The sequence below is a fragment of the Triturus cristatus genome, chromosome 7 (assembly GCF_964204655.1).
Source record: "Triturus cristatus chromosome 7, aTriCri1.1, whole genome shotgun sequence".
NCBI lineage: Eukaryota > Metazoa > Chordata > Amphibia > Caudata > Salamandridae > Triturus > Triturus cristatus.
The window spans coordinates 1,361,504,455-1,361,524,169 of NC_140590.1; the positions used below are offsets into that span (position 1 = coordinate 1,361,504,455).

At 40.9% G+C, this 19,715-nt stretch overlaps 1 protein-coding gene across 1 annotated transcript in view; it reads left to right on the forward strand.

Moving 5' to 3' along the window:
- Window positions 1–14,580, forward strand: part of MMP24 (matrix metallopeptidase 24) — a 458,389-nt gene extending 443,809 nt beyond the window's left edge. Inside the window, exon 9 of the mRNA XM_085619071.1 lies at window positions 10,262–14,580. Within this exon, the coding sequence (XP_085475197.1) occupies window positions 10,262–10,599 (338 nt within the window). The 3' untranslated portion in view covers window positions 10,600–14,580. The remainder of the gene's footprint in view (window positions 1–10,261) is intronic.
- The last annotated feature ends 5,135 nt before the right edge of the window (window positions 14,581–19,715 follow it).

Below are 19,715 nucleotides of genomic sequence, written 5' to 3' on the forward strand. Positions count from 1 at the left end.
TCGCATGACAGCAAATGGGAACTGCTTCGCTACTACGCCATTGAACAAGTGCCAGTTTTGGAACGAGGAGGAAACCGAGAAAAACTACTCCGCCAAAAGGAATCCAAGCATATTGTTTCATTTAGAACTTTGACTCCTCATGGCCTTAATCAGGATGAGGAACTCTTTGTACATTTGTGAACCCTTTTGTGATGACCAGGTATCATTCCCCCGTGTTATCGTACAGACAATAGTTTCGGCCAAATATAATTTTACAGTAATTTTGTACATAAGAGTCCAATCTGCCGACTTTGACACATTTGAAAGAATAATAGTCAAACACCCACTAGAGGGATGAGATTGGGCTTTCTTTTCATTTCAATCCTGTGTCAACAGTTTCTTCCCCACCAGAGGGACGGGATATCATGATGTGTGATTCCGGGTTTTGAGGGTAATTGATTCCTTCACACACTGTCTATTTTACCATTAAACCCACTAGAGGGTAAATATCATATATCGGTTTTCACACATCATGCACGTTAAACACTATGATTGTGCAAACCTGATCACCTAACTCATCACTTTACTTGTAATTGCGTTGTTAAAAGTGGTCCACTAAAGAATTGTCATTATGACAAACTAATTTCATTTCTCTTCTCTCCCCATGTCACCTCATTTAATTTTTGAAAATTTTGTTTCTTGTAATTCACCAGCATAATGTGTAAATACACGCACTACAATGACCAGAATGCTTTGCTAACGCTAAAACAGGAAGTAGCAGCAATAATTGAAATAAATAGTGTCTGGCCATTGTGTAGGTAACCTGTGATCAAGGTTCGAGTGAGAACCGAAACGCGTTGGGCCAGTGTTGTTGTTGGCTGTGCTGATGAACTTTGTTTTGGATTAAAACGAACTGCAAACTAAACCATTGGATTCCGCTTGAGTGCGTGTACTCCTGACCTCTGGGCTCAGAGGTCTCTTGCTTCATATATATATATATATATTCACTGAAAAAACCATAGGTTTCACACATGTTATAGTTAGCGGAAATTTTACTGATAAAAAACCAATGAAATTCCCCCGTTATAGTTACTGCAGGCAACTATAACTCACGCGACCGCAATCCTCTGCTGATGCTAATACTGTATTTAGACACTTATTTGCCCATGTCTTCTTCCATACATTTTTAGCTATACATATATTACAAATATTTTTTTTTCATAAAGACACATATGTCATCAGCAGAAGATTGCGGTCGCGTGAGTTATAGTTGCCTGCAGTAACTATAACGGGGGAATTTCATTGGTTTTTTATCAGTAAAATTTCCGCTAACTATAACATGTGTGAAACCTATGGTTTTTTCAGTGAATTTGCAAGGTTTTTTAAATGCTAATTCCTAACTATAACGTGTGTGAAACCTATGGTTTTTTCAGTGAATTTGTACGTTTTTTTAAATGCTAAGTTACTTTACGCCATTCGTGGCGTGTGCGCCCACTTAACGCAGTTCGTTCTGTGCGCGCACGGTGCGCTTCGCGCACCGTGCGCGCACAGTGAGCACGCGGTGCGCTTCGCGCACCGCGCGCCCACTTTACGCAGTTAGTGCCATGCACGCACGGTGGGCACGCTAGATGGGCCATGTACGCACGATGCGCTTCGCGCACCGTGCGCACATGGAGGACATATGATGCACTTCGTTTTGAAAGGTAATATTTGAATTTTTCGTATATTTTATAAGCCATGCACAAATGGTGCCCTTCGGGAACCATTTGCACACGGGGTGGAGAGAGTGTGGATAATTTTTTTTTTTTTTTAATTTTAGTTTTTTTCAGCTGTGATAAGCCATGCACAATTGATGGCCTTCGGCCGCCAATTGCACACGGGGTGCAGAGAGTGTGGATGATGTTTTTTTTTATTATTATTTTTTACCGTACGCGTACGGTAAGCGTAATCGGCGAAATTACCGAAAAAAAAAAATTCCGTTTTTGGCCTTGGAGGATCTTTGGGGACTCCCTCAACATGCCTATGTGTGTGGGAGCTGTCTAAACAGCCCCTTTACATGTTTTTGGGCTTTAAATTTTAAAAATCGCTCTCAGTGCGAGAGAGAAAATGGCGGCCGCAGCTTCCTGGTTTCGGCCGATTCGAATGTTTACTAAGATCTAAGAGCCAATCAGAATCGCGCTCGCGCACGCCACCGTACGCGTACGGTAAGCGTACCGTAAGCGCACCGTAAGCTGGCTCAGATATATATATTGATTTAAAGGCTATTTTCTCAGAATCTACTGAACAGATTTACACCAAACCTACAAAAGGCACTTCCTTGACCTGAGGACTACCTCTCTGCCAAATTTCTAGTAATTCTGTTCAGCCGTTCGGGCTGTAGCCCTGTCTAAAGGTCCTATGGAAAAATGCATGGGAAAAACGCGTTTTGGGACCCCCCTTTTATCTCAGCCCCCGCTTGACGAATCCCCCCGAGACTTTCAGGGTAGGAGCGGAGCGTAGCGCCCCACCTATTTTGAAAAATTCGCGAGGATTCGTCAACCGGCGCAAAAGTTATTCAAAATAGAATGTTGCGGATTTCCTATGGAAACGTGGTCCTAACTATAACTACCTACTGGCGACCGCCAGTAGGTAATATATATATATATATATATATATATATAGTGGGTAGTCATTGTTAGGACTACCTTTTCCCATAGACAATGTATTTGTTGTTTTGCTACTAACTTTACTGCTGTTGATGAATCTTCACAAAAATGTCAAAACTAGTACTCAGGTTAGTTCAGCTGCTGTCTGGAAATTTTCAGGGTGATTCTTCAAGTGGAGGCAGAGAAACGGGGGGGGGCGGTCCCAAAATGCTTTTTAGGTCTCGCCTTGCTATCGCGTAAGCGATTGCAAAGCAAGACTATAGAATACGGGTTTCAAAAGTGCTCCCAAAAAGCGGATTGCATGGCTAGCACGCGCACAATCACGCGCATCGTGCCGCCATGCAATCCGCCTTTTGGGAGCACTTCAAAGGGTCCGCTCCCCCGCCCCCAAGCGCGCGCGCGCGCGCGCAACGCTCCGCCGGGCTTGTTTTTCTTTTTTTTTTTACTTCAAGCGCGAGGTGCGCGTGCGGCCAATGCTTGTTTAATTTCCCTCTATATTCATGGAGGATTTTATGTGGCTGGAAAAAGATACAAAAAGAATGCCCTTCAGGCTGCCTGCAGTAAACGTTGCCGCGTGATAGGCTTGGGTTGGGAGCCGAGGAGGAGGAGTAGAGAGGCTCGGAGCTCTTCTTTCGTCTCGGCGAGCGCACTGAGAACAGGACCCTCGCTCTCTCTGGTGACCACGGACGAGCAGGAGCTACCAGCGACCAGCGATGGGAGGGACCGGCGCGTTAGAGCCCTGCATCGAGAACAAACTTGTTGTGGTAAAAATTAAATTATACCTTTTCCCACTTCCCGCGCACGCCATGTTTACAGTCAGCAGGCATCACCGAAATCGTTCAATAATTCGGCGTGGCGTCTCTGGTTTCATGTTTACGGCGCCATCCCTCCCTCGTAACTTTTCGGGAGACACTTCCGCCCCTTGCAGTTATGATAGGTAGAATGTGTGCAAAAGTATAAACTTGTCCTTGCAGCAGAACGCTCCATGCATGTTGGAAGCGCATTCCTTGTTAGGGAGGGACAGCATGTTGTGTGTATGTTGGCGGGTGTTGGATTCACAGCCTGACGGCAACAGAGGATGTTGTGCCTGCAGCGGCCACGTTGTCTGGCCCACTGCCCTTAAAAGCTCTTCGACACGCTTCTGTGCACTCGACCTGCAGAATACACGTGCATTTATGATCTAAATCATTTGTTATCTAAATACTTCATGTTATCTAAATACATCATGAACACGTCTCTTTAAGAAACAAACGGATTTGAGGGAGAAATGGAGGAGGGGCTCTTGTTAGGACTCGCCACTAGCGATGCGCGCAGGCGAGAGCCGTTTTGTGGAGGGTTCCAAAACGGACCCTGGAATCGCACACGCTTATGCGTTTGCGATTCCTTTTGGTCCACGGGATTGGCGTTTGTGGTCTTTTTTAGAAAGACAGCACGCAATAGGCCAAAGGCGGTCGCGTTGCTCCGCCTATGGCCTATTGATGTCTGTTACCCGCACGTAGACATCTGTTTTCAATTATCGTGCCCAGACACGGGCGCGATAATTGAAAACAGATTGCTCGCTGGGGCGCACCACTCGCGGGCTTGTTATGTATGTAATTAATTTAGAGCGAGTGACACTTACTCAGTTTGCTGTACCACGCATGTGATAAGCGGTGTCTGTGCTTAGTGTGTTCATACAGTATGCTCTGTATGTTTTCCGTTCTATGTGATATTCCTCTGTTTCACTAGTGTCGCTACGGATGTTGTTCACAGAGTGCTTTTTGAAAGTCTGCCCGCTAGGCGCTTTGTGCAGTCACACGCGGTGAGTGCGGGCTCGAGGCGCATGGACGGTGCAGTGTCTCTACTCTGGGACAGACAGACAGCTTGCATTCTTTTGCAGTGATGAAGCCAGCATGTGAGTAACAGGGCTCAGGTTTGCATGCGGATGCCCCTCTCGGAGGACACGCACAGGCCCCACGTGCCCGCACTGAGCCCCCGTCTGGTGCACGTTCCCTGCTGGGTCTGGGAGAGCAGCCACTTACTCACAGCGGGTGCGTGTGCAGCCTCCAAGCCCAGTCTCGGTGCTGTCAGCCAAGTGACTGAGCAGGACGAGGTCCCGCCAGGTCCCGAGCACTGCACAACGCTCAGTCACGAGAGAAGTTTCAGCGAGACGTGCCACAACTCTGATTCACGAGAGAGGTTTCAGTGAGACGTGCCACAACTGATTCACAAGATGTTGCTTCATCCACACTCTGCACCGCATTCAGGAGCACATCCACAAAGGATGTTACAGAGACGCTAAGCTCCTCACTACAGGCATGAATGAGACCGGCTGCATTGTCTGATTGAAGGAGTTTCAGAATTGGTTGTCCAACCCGGGAGCCAGGCACCTTCTCTGCAGCATGCAGCCGCCCGTCATTTTCTCCTAGTACCGCTGCTGAAGTGCACAGATTACAGCTGTTGCAAATGCTAGAGCTGCCCCCTCGTCCTTCACACTAAGCCCTTGACCGTGGTGGAGCCATTGCCGGTGCGGGATTCTGCCGGTTGAGGATAGAACAGCAGAGACAGACAGACCGATCTGCCACCTCGCCACCCTGACTTGCAGCAGATGACTGCAAAGGCTCCTGGTGTACTGCCACCACATCAGAAAGGAAAGACCTTTTATTGAAGATGCTCGTTTTCTCCTTTAAAAGAAAGGTATGCAAGGCACAGTGTTATCCTGTAGCAGACAGCAAAGGGGGGGTGGAACTGTGCCGAATCAGACCATGTCAGACGGGAGGCATGACGATGCCGGAGCAGTCTCCCCACGGCAGACTAAATCTGCCATCTTCCCTTCTTCTCCATAAACGCTGCTTGTAAATACATTTTCCAGATTCCTGGCAATGAGCCATTCTAGTCCCAATCTTTAACAAGCATTTGCAATGCAATAGGTCTCACATTTACAGGAGTTTAAGCTACTGGCATTGTAAATGACAATGCATTTTATTTCTGTTTTAAAAACGGAAACAAAAATAAAAGCCATTGTCATTTGCAATGTCAATAGCTCAAACTCGCGTAAATGCGAGACCTATTGCATTGCAAATGCTTGTTCCCCATGCAATGTTTAGGAGGATTTTGCAGTTTTTAGACCCAGCTTCAGCCAAAACCGCTGAACGGAATTACACCCAATTTGTCAGAAAGCTAGATCTTGGTCAAGAAAGAGGGCTTTTTTGTTATTTGGTGTAAATCTTTTCAGTAGTTTCGGAGTTATTCAAGTAAAAAGAAATGTGTATATCTAGGGATGCGCATCCTTTGATGATCCACTCGCAGGGGATCCGCAGATCCGGGTACAAAGCAAGGCCCTGATTGGCTGACCGCAACCTGACAGGAAAGTTAAGGCGACCTATTTCTTTGTCACTTGGCCCAGGAAGTGAAAGATAAAGTGCGAAAACACATAAGGGGTCAGTGTGCAGGTATCCTGACCCCAGAGGACACATAGAGGGATTCTTATAGGCAAGAAATTGCTCAAGTTTTTTATTACTAATTTGCCGTGCTCAGCGCGGCCCCCCAATGTAACTTTGCGATTGATCCGCGGATCGAAAGCACAATGAAAAAAATATATGCTCTCTCACACACCAAATCCCTGCCAGGCACAACCAAAGGCTGGGTAGGGTTGGGTGCATGCGGGTGGGGTTGGGTGCATGCGGGGAGCCTGGCTGCCGGCCAGAGCCTGCGGCCAACCCCTCCCACGCACAGCTGAAGAAACTATCCCTCATGCCATTAGGTAATTTTAGGCCACAAATTAGAGCTACTTAACTTAAGTATAACTATAACTGCTGCATGTCTATGGTTTTGTGAGGGTATAATGTAATCCTAACTATAACATCCCTGTAACCTTTGTTTTTTTCAGTGAACATATATGAATATATATATATATTCACTGAAAAAACCCAAGGGTTGCAGGGATGTTATAGTAGATAGATAGATAGATAGATAGATAGATAGATAGATAGATAGATAGATAGATAGATAGATAGATAGATAGATAGATAGATAGATAGATAGATAGATAGATAGATAGATAGATACTTCAACTTGGCCTTTGCAGATGTTCAAGAAAATTCAGCGCTCCGTTTAGGGGGTAAGATGTTTTATTCAGAAAGTTTTGGCTGCACTAACGCTCTAGTATGGACGCGTTGTCGGTTCACTGCCTTTGTCAACAATGTTCTGCCATTTTAGGAATATATTTATAGTCACATGTACCAGCACATAGCAATGAAAGAAACATACCAATATATGGTTTCTCTACGAATCACTGTAGGTAGTCTTTTTTTCTTCTTATCTAAATCTAAATACATTTTACCTGTAACCCTTGATTTTTTCGAAAAAATCAATGGCTACAGAGATGTTATACTTTGGTATATATATTTGTTTTCACTGACGTACGTAATGGTATAGTTTGGTGAATTTGTCAGGGACATAACGTTAATGTTTTGAATTTAAAAAAAAACAGAAATTCACCACATAGTAACACCAAAGAATCATATAGGACCCTTGTCGCTCAACAGTGTATAACAAAGTTGAATGGGTTGGCAGTTAGTAGCTTCTCTATACTAAACATAAGGAAAATTGAATTTTTGCAAGGTTGTTACTCAAGACAGTTTCCTGCAGGACATCCTTGTACAGAAGGTCTTGATGCAAAATATTGTCCGCAGATTTGGAAGAATCCCTCCATGAATCAAGTGTTCGACATTAAATACAAAATACTGAAATATGAACCTGTATTTATGAGCGGGTATCCGTCAGTGCAATTGCAGGCAGTGGTAGCAACCCTAAAGAATGAAAATATCAACTGTTCTCTCACCCTCATGATAAGGACAACAAAATCTGGAGGAATCATGCTAAACGACATTACTAATTAATAGGTCTTGACATTTGATGGAAAAACTAAAATAGGGTTACCCAAATGCAATATTTTTTAGAAAATGAGGTGGATCACCTCTTTTTAAATGCTTTGGGAGAATATAAATTTGCACTGGAATGCAAGGAAGACACTAAACAGAAATTCCTGAAGGCTCAACGTGTTTTCAATACCCTGGTGAGGGCCATTTTCTCTGGAGTTTCCATGAACTACACAGCCGAGTGCACTTCCTCTCTCTAGTAAATATATTGTATTAAACCTCTTGTATGATGACAACATTATGTTCTCTCTATATATGGATTGTGTTATGCAGCAGTGCAAGATAGAGGTGGTCAAAGGAAGATCACAGAGGTCATCAGTGGCATAATTTAGTCAAAAGGTATTGGTGTAAAGAAAGTTGTATCATCCTCCATTTATCGTCCTAACGAGAGGGGGTGGATTACTTAAACAATCTTGATTGAAAACTCAAGCCGGTAACATGTTAATCAAGAGCTGTAGGCAATTTAGGAAAGAACCAGCCCCTAAATGTAGCTAAAAGTTAAATGTAGTCTGATCTCTGAAACAACTGGGGATACATGCCATTCACAATGGCCCAAAACGAAACAATTGGTTACCAATTGCATGTGCAACTGATATATAATAATAACTGGCACTCTACAAACTGAAATATCTACAGGTACTGGTACAGATGCTGTCATCTCAAAGGGATACCAAAGGGGATGATGGGCGGAGCTTTTGAGCAAATCAAACACTCACCCCCAGTCAACTGAGCTGGGTTTAATCCATCATCATTCTTTAGCTCACTCCATCACCTCAGTTCAGACATGGCCATATGCAAATCAGTCTGACCCTGTGCCTCATGGGAACAGTCCAGCCCGAACTGCCAAGCCATGTCTTCCCTGGACCGCAAATAAGCATCCTGGGACCGGTTTCGGGTTCATAACCCTCATCAGCCAAGCTATCTTGAATCCAGTGGCAAAGTGAGCAAGGGACCCACGTCTGGGCATGCCCTGCCAACTTAGGGCGAACAAAGCGGTTTGGGCTGGACTGTTGCCATTGGGGCGCAGGGTCAAGACTGATTTGCATATGGCTGGGTCCAAAATGGAATGGCATGGTGAGAAAAATGATGGATTTAGGCCCAGATCTCTGTACTGGGGTGAATGTATGACATTGTTCTGCATTCTGTCCATCAATTGTTCTTTTTGCATTTGTCACCCCGAGTGGGACGGGTATGCCCAGACGTGGGTCCTGTGCTCTCCATGCCACTGGAGTCAAGCTATCCTTGCTGATGATGGCTGAAAGCCCGAAACCTGTCCTAGGATGCTTGTTTCCAGTCCAGGGAGGACTTGGCCTGGCAGTTCGGGCTGGACTGTTGCTATTGGGGCGCAGGGTCAAGACTGATTTGCATATGGCTGGGTTCAAACTGGAATGGCATGGTGAGCAAAAAAACAATGGATTTAGGCCCAGATCTCTGTACTGGGGTGAATGTATGACATTGTTCTGCATTCTGTCCATCAATTGTTCTTTTTGCATTTGTCACCCAGAGTGGGACGGGTATGCCCAGACGTGGGTCCCGTGCTCTCCATGCCACAGAGAGGACCTGGCCTGGCAGTTTGGGCCGGAGTGTTCTTTTTGCTGTCATGTCAAAGGGGCTGATTTTATTGATCTTAGAAGATTGGGAAGCTAAGTGGGCATGCTGTGATTTAAGTTTGTAACACTCAATTTATACACAAATCTTTGCTTTGGATGCCTTACTCCGCAGACTTTGTCTGCCCTGATTTTGAAGGCTTTCAGACAAAGGCAGTGCTCTCAACCTACGTCATCTTTAGGCCCTCTTCTTCGCACAAAAAAGTGTTTTGCTAAAGAAATCAATTATGCCTTGCCTCTTTTTCAGAAGTGAACAAATAGTTATGCACTAAAAGCAGCCTCTATTTATTCAAAGTTTCCTGTTGAATATTCCTGTCAATAAAGACGTGTGTGTTTGGCCCTAGGTCTCATTCCTCTTTTGCTGGTGTGATACTCCAACATTGCTGTCAGACAGACATTATAATTGAATTTCAACTGTCACCGTCTATTTTTTTTCCAACATTCCATCACTTAAGTTAGCATGTGCGACCAAAATCTACTGCAAAACAAACAACTTTATTACTCAATGCTACAAGTTTCACATCTGTACTCAAACTCACAGCATCCCAGACTTTAGGTGACATTGGTGGTTTATGGCCATATATCTTTTAACACAACTTCTACAGTAGCAACATGGATACACCACAAGATTATTTGGATGAGTTCACTAGAAGCATAGCTCAATCTGTTCAGAAACTTGTTTACATGAACGTTGTATGTCTGATATTGATTTTTGCCTTTGATTTCTTGTATGAGAATCTGTTCTTATTGTTTTGCACTATGAGAGATGGAAGAAGAATATAAAGTTACCTTTATAGTCACTCTTATTTTGGTGTTCTTTCCTATTATCTATAGCCATGAAAGTCATGGGGGGAAGCAGCCTGCCCTCTGGAGGGGTGGTGGCCAAATGGTACAAAGCTATGCTTGTGGTATACTGACTGGTCAATGCTTTGGTTTTTAACAGGTGAAGAAGAAGTTTGTATTTGTACCACAAGGTAGTACATGTGCCCATTCAATTATAATTGACTGTGTTTATCGTTAGTATTAGAGGCTGCACATTACAATTGTCCTCATCTATTTATTTGTGAGATACATTATGATGCCTCTAACACAATGTTTCTTTTGTCCCCAGCTTACACTTACTTCTACAAGGGAAAGGAATATTGGAAGTTTGATAACCAAAAGCTAAGTGTGGAGCCAGGTTATCCACGGTCAATCCTCAAAGATAGAATGGGTTGCAACCAGAAGGATGTTGATAAAAGTAAAGACCGACATATACCCCATGATGACGTTGATATAATGGTCACGATAAACGATGTGCCTAGCACTGTAAACGCCATTGCAGTGGTGATTCCTTGTATCTTGTCCCTGTGCATCCTTGTCTTGGTATACACAATCTTCCAATTTAAAAACAAAGGCGTCCAGCAAAATGTCACTTACTATAAACGACCAGTACAAGAATGGGTATGACAAGATCAGACACGCATCTTGGTTTTTAGTTCCTGCCAGTGCTGCAAGGGGGCTTGAATTGTAAGTCAAATCCTGGAAATCAAATCTTTTAAAGGGACTAAAATGACTTGAGGAATTTCTTGATGCTTTTGGTACTGACAGGTACATTGGAATACAGAGATGGCCTTACACAGTGGATCCACTTCTATTATTACCGCCACCTACCTGTACCCCTTTCAGTGTGCCATTCTCCATAAACCCACCTTGTGGGTTTACAACTTTCAAGTTTTACGTTTCTCTACACAAATAACACATTCTCTGGGACCTGGCTGCTAGAAACCAGCATTCTTCGGTGTGGGCACCAAAGGAGGGGCCTAGTTTTTTACAGTGCTTATCAATGGCTTTTCAAAAATAGCCACTCAGTGTATGAAATGATACAAGTTGTGCTGTGCTAGACAGCTCATACAAAATGGCTTACGCAAACAACAAATGTACACCTTTGTTCTCCAAATGGATCATCACCATTGTAAAAACTTAAGAAACATGAAATTTGCTGGTGACATTTCCCAACAGCCCACAAGTCAGAAATGTTATAATATACAATTGGAATTGTTAATAAATGGTTGCTAGATGTTGGAGTTTCTGACTGGTCCCCATGAATAAATAATTTAGAGGTGGACAAAAGTATTTCTAAATCGATTGCTGTCGCTCATACAGAGAGCTATGCAAAGAAGAATGGATATATGAACTAGCTGAATCCATGTTTCTCAACTACCACTCCTGTACTGCAATTGCATTCAGTGTGGCAAAATATTTGGGGAGAATACTAATTAAGTGTATGCAGCCCAATTGATTTCTTTTTACATTCTATGTGGTATTAACATTACACCATTATAATATAGTAGTTTTTGCCATTTTCTGTCTCTCTGAACAAAGCCATGTCTGGTCTATGGAGATTTAAGGGATCAAAGTGGGTTACAAATCTAACAAAATGATCAACTAACTTTTTTTTCCCAACAGCAGCTTTTGAGATGGGTAAAATGGTATATCAGTAATTTTATGCCAATGAATATTGAACATTCAAAACTAGTTTTAAAGATAAGGGCCATTTGACTTGAGAGATTCTTTTGTGTGATGCAGACTTGACTTAGGTACGTGGAGTCTGTATTTCACATCTAAACCAAATGGTTTTTGCTTTCAATTTTTAGGCAGAGATCACAACTGGGCAGGTGGGTGAATACTCATGACATCCATCTTTTAGCCATGTGGCTCAGCATTCACTTAGCATGTCCAAGGTTACTCTTTGGGTGAAAACCTTAGATATGAGTTGTGCACTGTTGATAAGATGCTCAACAAGGTAAACAAGTGGAAGAACAACGGGCATAATAAACAGGACCTCAAACATGTATCTCATTTTATGATGAAAACATTTTAGGGAATAAGGTAAATAAAGTTTTTTCTTATTTTAGGACTGGAGAAATGACATAGAAACATTTGTAAAGGTCTTTATTAAGGTACGACAACTGCATTCACTAAAATGCAGTATAAAGACCTGCGGCCGCAGTATTTTTGAGGTAAAATGCCAAATACACCTTTTTTAATAGGTTGGTATTTGCTTCTATATAACTTCTTGATATGTTGTCTGTACCATGGATAAACGTGTTCTAAGTACATCGATCTATAAATGTATTGAACTCTTAAATGGGTCAAAAATAAATCATCTATTAATAGGAATGTTAGGAGTCAGAGGAACAAAGCCTCCTTATTTTGCAAGGACTGCATTTTTCTTTGCAGTGCCGTGTGGTTTCTTAATATAAATGAAAAGGTAAAATGTCTTCAAAGTAGATAGATTCTATATTTTATTCTAAATATTAAATCATACTGGAAAGCATGTACCCTTATACAAATACTGGAGTAGTGAAGAGAGAGCCATGTTTTAAAAGTCACTGCAATTACCTGAATTTCAACATTTCAGTGTTTGCCACATTCTGGATTTAATGATTCTCCATTAGAATATTTTTTAATCATTTTTTTATAATGATGAAACTGATGTCGAAATTCATCAAGTCATATGACTGTTCAATGGTTCTGACTATTACTTTGGAAAAATAGTCATTTTTTGTGGGCATTTGTATATGGTTTTGTTGAATTTAATAGATCCCTTGAATTATTTATGCATAAATTCGGCATCAAGCATTTCACTTGCACCAAAGTGCACACATACTAAGCTAATGGCCTCAAGCAGAAAGAAACCTGAGTAGGCTGCAGTGTGTGGACATTCTCAGCATCAGAACTGGGATTTTGACATCAAACATATCCTGGTGACCTACAATTGTTTTGACTTATATGTTTAGATAGAAAACTGAATTGCAAGGAGGCAAGGTGTACAGCATCTTCTGTAAGTTATTTAAAACCTTACATCATGCTGAAATGTATACTGCCTCGTATTTAGCAAAGCATTTTCTAATCATAAATATATACAGAACTGCATGTTCTGTAGACATTTTCCTTGGTCTTGATTGTTATGTTCATTTGCAGAAAATATATATATATTGTATGTTTTCACAAATCATTATGATGTGGGTTTTCTTAAAAAGGCAAGTTAATTGTATTTCATGTTAGGGAATGCATTTGAAATCAGAATGAAGCATTCAGATGAGGCTACCCTAGTAGACAGAAGATTTTAATGGCTGAATATAATGCGTCATTTGTGAGAAAGAGTATCTTTCTAGTCAGTACCCTGGCATTGACATTTTTTGTCTTCTGCACAAAAAAGCATATTGTTTTTAGACGGCCAGTGATGCCTGAACTTTAATATGGGTCTTGTTGTACGTAAAATGTCTTTATAGACAAAAAGCTTGCATACAGCTGTCTCTAGCAATTGAAAGTTTTAAAAGTGACATTTTCTGACATTTGAAAGTTTGTTATCTTCTCATGCTACTTTGTGGGTGACTTGGTGTGTAACCTGCAAATAGTTTTACACGGAATACACGTTGGATGCGATTTACAACATTTACATTTTTCCTTTGATGAATTATGCGCAGCCTGTAGAACAGGTGAACTGAAAGCATCAATTTCCATAATCTGATTTTCTTGAAAAACTGTACCAGTTTAAATTCAAAACAGAAGTGTGTGTTGGTTGGTAAAATGTCCAGCTAAACAAAGTTAAGCACAAGAATGGAGAAACTTGCATTTTGCTTTTATGACTTTTTTGAATATACAGGTACAATAATAGGTTGTTAATAAGCCGAAAACAATGTTTATCATGTAGAACATGATATACCTTTTCTTGAAATGTTAATTGATCACAAAGCATTTTGATCTATTTGTGTATGCCTTTCTTTATATTTATTTTTATTTATGTATTTATTTTTTACTTTGAAGTCAAGTTGAGATCTGAGAGGCGATCTCAGGCTTTTTTTGCACACAATGAACCACGTATTGCATGCATAGATTGATTAAATGTTGTTCATGTCTGCAGGATTTGATTCTTTCATTATAATGACTCATTGGAAGTTCCACACATCATCAGAAGTCTTACCAATGCACAGTGTTAATGTACAGAGCTTCTTACTGAGTCCCCGAAATTAAACAGCCCCTTCCATGTTGCCTAGTTCACCTGAAGGCTTTGACTACACAGATGAAACTACTGCAGTTCATGTCTAAGAACAACATGAATGGATTCACGTGACTGGACGTTTCGGTTATACAACATGTACTATAATGTGGACTACTTTTTAACTTTTTTAGTTGATCTTTTTATATTTAAACACATATCTGCCTTTCTTGAAAGAGTACCTCAGTTTGTGTTATACCAATTATCCTTTGACTTCACATGTACTTTATTTTATAAAAACGCATTATCACCATTTGAGACACTATAGTGTATTCTGAAGGGAGAGATATGGTTTTTATACTGTCTGCACCTTGTACTCAGTATTCCTATCTCACTGTGTTGTATTCCAAAATAAGTTTGTCAATAAAATGAAAAAACAGCCATAACACTTTACTTGGTTTCAAGAACTCAATTGTAAGAATGTGTCACTTTTCTCTGGAATGTTTAGATGATGGGACAATTATTAATTGAATCAGCTGTTGCATCCGCTCAGAAATGGGAAGGGAGTTTTGGGAATGCTGTGTAGTAGGTCGGTATCTTTTGGAACATGCAACTAATTTACGTGCTGAAATTAGGAAATCAGTGCTGGTATTCATGTATGACTGGGACAGAGGATCTTTAATCTGATCCTGTCTTTGAACTGGAGACACTGGCTGCTGCTTAGAAAAGGGAAGGTGTTGTTTCTTTTTTTCATGCCATTTACCAACTCAGAAGCCATAGTGTGGATCTTATAGAAGCCTGTAAGGCCAAGGCAGATAATGCAATAAATGCACCAGTGGCATGGAAGATAAATGTCATATGTGTGCTGGAGTGTGTATTTACGCAATCACATATATGACAAACATTTATGACTTTAGGGAGCACCGTGGTGGACTGGCTGGGCTGCAGTTTAAAAGCGCTGCACATGAAAAGGAAAAGTGCCTGTGCTTATTTTTACTTACTAGCTAAATCACCTGAAAAGTGTCCCTTGTAAGCCCACGGTGGGGGACTTAATATATAAACATATTGTATAATGCAATTTGGGAATAGTATGCCCTTACAGTGAACAATTACTCAAAAACTGTTTTCACTGTACATGTAAAGTTGCATTTTCCATCAACACACCAAGCTATGAACAAAATCACTGTTTCATACCTACACATAGGAAGTATCTAACACAATGATTAATATTTCTTTTTTATTTAGGGTAAAAAAATCTTAACCGATGGTTAAAGTGATTTTTGATAATTTCAATGGAAAAGTAACTTTAAGGGAGTGTACTTTATGCTGCCTTTGAATAAAATGGGTTGCAACTGGTTTACATCACATCTATTCTCCAGAAACACAATATATATAATTGCTTGGCTTGCTACCAACCCTTTTGCCGGAAGACAGTGACTTCCTCTGCAACATAAAATCGAGGTTTTTCCAGCATGGGACCACTGAGTATGGATTAACAATCTGTGAAAGTTATAGGACGAGCTGACATAAAAAGGGCAGATGTGAAGCTTGCCCTTTGATTTGGGAAAACTAAATGGAATTTTCAGGAACTGCAATCAATTTAGTATAATCTTATTCAGTTAAATAACCATCAATGATAAAAATCAGGGAAAGAAAAGCTATTCATTCTTATCTAGAATAATATAAAAATTCATGTAATAACATTAATATATTTAAAACATAATAAATACTATATTTAAAAAAAGCCAATTCAAGTAATACTTAGTTGTCTCCTTGCCCTTAGGGATTGTTTTAAAGATGATATCATAACAGAATATCTAAACACATCATGTAACTGCTGTAAAAATACGGCAGGTTTGGAATTTCCAAAACCAAATTTCTTCAACAGTGGGTGCAAACAGCATAATCTAGCCTCTTTATAAAATTGACAAAATAGTACGTAATGTTAAGTGCTTTGCTTAGACAATCAATCACATGGACAGGATGTGGGAGCTCTTGACCATTCACCCATTTTCGGGACAGCAACCTGAAAATGTATTAAATTTAAACGAAAGTGATTCAACATATGCCGGTCTTCAGAATTTGTGACCGTGGACCAATAAAACTGAATGCCCTCAGATAATAAAAGCAAAGATTGGGGGTATTAGTGGTTAGGTTTGCTTCTGTTTGGGATCACTTCTCCATAAATACACTCAAACATAGGGAACTAATTTCCTTCTTAGAAACTGTACCAATAGATTCTGTATTACTAATAATCTCAGGTTTCCCCCATAAAGCCTTGCTATATAAGCTAACCAGAGAATATGCTGAGCATGGCCAAAAAAAAGGCAGTCCCATAGCAGCAGTCGATTAAACTAAGTTTCAGCCTCAAACCCAAAAGCATGCCACAACAAAAGGGGATGTGATTTAATAAAGTCTACTAGATAGTTAAGGCCCAATTTCCTATGTGCTAGAAATTTGAGCAGCTAGAAAGGACTGCCAGTGCTCCTTCATAAAGTGATTTTCAACCATTTGTAAACTCCCACAATCAGTATACCCCCAAACACCCACTCTGTAATTCGCACACAGATACACGTTCATAGTTGTACCTCGCCCTACGTCTAGCCTCATAGTCTCTAGGTGTTCTGGCTAGTGTCACTTTTAGGTTTCTATTCTCTAACAAGCAGGCATAATCACACCAGCCCTAGGTAGTTTGTTGAAACAATTCAACACAGTTATCCCATCCTTTATAGACCTGGTAATAGCATTAAATGTACTCCAAAGTTTCTGGGTCCTCTGTTAGGCATCTCATAAATTCAGAGAGATTAAATTCAACAAGTGTTTTCAATAAAGGTTCACTGTTTAAACCTCACAAACAAATCCCAGACCCATCATTTCTTGCAATGATTAGGTCATTTGGATAGTTCCTGAGAATACGAGACAGTTAAGGGGTTTTGGTCTCTCATACGGTTAGAAGTTACTTTAAAAGCATATGCAATGGTGCATAAGTTGTCAGTCACAAGGATAAAATCAATTGTGCTTGAGCGCCCATCCCCCGCTAGAATATGTTGGCGGAAATAGAGCAATATCAGGCACCTAACAAACATCTTGAGCAAACATAAAATTACATTTCAGAAACTAATTATTTAGAGTTCTCCCTTACTCATCATGACTAAAATGCCCCTTGTGCTCAATTAGCATACAGACCTGCTTTGCTGGCTGTTGACATAGACGGGTATTAAAATCTCCTGCCCTAATTATGCTATATGGGCAATCTTTTTATAGCAAGAAATAATCATAATGATGGCTCTAAATTCTTTATAACATTTGCACTGTGTGAATTAAAGAGGTTGTTATAATTATTTATGCAATGCAGATGAAAATACTGGTTATTCAGTTCTGACTACAGGTCTTTCTCTAGAAACATGGTTGAGACTTCAACAGGAAGACCACCCTTGCATCTCCCTGCTTAGAGGGCAGTGCACAAGAGTGAAATGTGAGCACCTATTCAAATAGATAGGTTCAAGGGCCCAGGTCTCCTGAAAATATATGACATTGAACTTACTTGTATAGTTTTGGACTTAACCCTCTTTGGTGGTCACCCCAAACGTTTTGCCTACTTACCTCCAATTTGTGCTGAAATGTTTTTGTTGGCTGTAAGACTCTGCACACTTTACCACTGCAAACCAGTGCTAAAGTGTTTGTGCTCACTCCTGTAAACACAGTTTGATTGGCATACACCAAATTTTATTGTAAGACCGGAGCCTCATATTATGCTTCTCTGATCTTGCTTTATTTGAACAGCAGCAGTCAAAAACACATGAAGAACTACAACTTCCATGAGGCCCGGAGATAACCAGCCAATCGTAGATTGAAACACAGTAGAACAGTAACCAATGGCAGTATAGTACTACCTATAATACTCAGATTGACTGCAAACAGCCCTCTTTTCTTGCTGCACGCAGTAAAGATAAGTTTTATTCATTTCTTCAAAACCGTTTGAAATGTTACTTGGTTTTACTATATAATATGAAATTTCATAGTGAATACATACTTGTTTACTGTTTTCCATACTCCGTCGGACTTGTCCTCGAGCATTCCGTTCCTCGCACTGCAGCGTGTCTCGGACCGTGGTTGCCATTTTGTTTTACAGTCTGAGACGCGCATATATTTTCAGCCTTCCTGCCCTCGTGTTGGCCGTATTTGTGGGGCATATTTCTTAAAATACTTCCCCTGTCTCCCACTTCTCTCAGGTCAGTGTCTCTCTCCGACTTGAACTCTCACCCCTCCCAGAGGCGTAGTGGAAGTTCCCGCCCACTTGGCTTTTCACTCACTCACCTGAGCTTTCCTCAGAGTTGTCACACCCATAATGAGGGGCTCAGCCTTGCTTTCCCTCCTCCTTCATTTTAACCCCTTGGTAGCCTATTTTACATTGCTTTCTCCTCACATTATACCGGATATGGAGATTGACAGTTCTTTCTAGTTACAGGACAATGAAGATGAAGAGAATTCTCTAGAAGATAATTTAAATTATTTAATTCAGGCTTTGGTGGAGCAGGTTGGTGCTGCCTGGATAAAGTGACAAGAAATATTGAGAATTTTGTGATTATTTTAGTGTCTAAGATGATTTTGGCCCACTCTTTTGGGTAAAGCAGAGAGCGCAAGGCAAAACGTTGTCTTAAGGCAACTAATGTCAATACACAACAAAAGCTAATGTTGCTCTACTGACTAGGGATGTTGCCTCACAAACGGCAGAGGACGTGGTTCCGCCCAGGCCTCATCCTAAGGAGGGGATGAATGTTTTAACACCCCAAAAATTTAAAATTAAGTCTAAACCTTCTAATATTAATCATCTCCTATTGTAATTACTCATATACCTGACACAGATTATGAAATGGGTACTCTGGAATCAGATAATGATAAGGATGGTGTTGGGGACAAATACCCATTTTCCTCCACTCCTCCTAAGAAATGCAAGTTCTCATCTCCTTCTCATGATCCTTTCACACCCAAAATTATGTTAGGCACCAATGATGTGCCAATGTCTGATCCTAATTTGATTCACCATCCCAATTCCACTGAGTGGCTCCCTGCTGAGCATGTTGGAGAGTACATTACCTCTACACTACATTTACCTCTAGAAAATAGACTATACCTAAATTAAAGTTAGAGTGCCATAGAAGCTTCTCTTCCTTCCAAAATTACTGTCACACTGTCTATTGACCCCTGTATGCTCATGTTTTTCTCAGAATTTGGTAAAGATCCCCGAAAGGGAGTAGACAAATCCTGGTCGACCTGTCAGGATAAGCTTTTAGATATAGTTGGTCCCTTGGCTCGTATTTGTAACCTGGCAGAAGCCATGAGACTTGATAACTCCTTTATTGTGCCTGAAGATCTTTCTTTGTGGGTTCAACGAGCCTTTTGTTTACTAGGCAATGCTAACTCCACCATAACACATGAACGTCGAAAAGAACCATTGTTTAAATTGGACCCCAAGCTTGTAAACCTTGCGTTCATGGATCACAGAATAAAAGCAGAAGGTCTCTTGTTTGGAGATTCTTTCATAAAAGAACTCAGCTAATATGTGTCCACTTTTGCATCT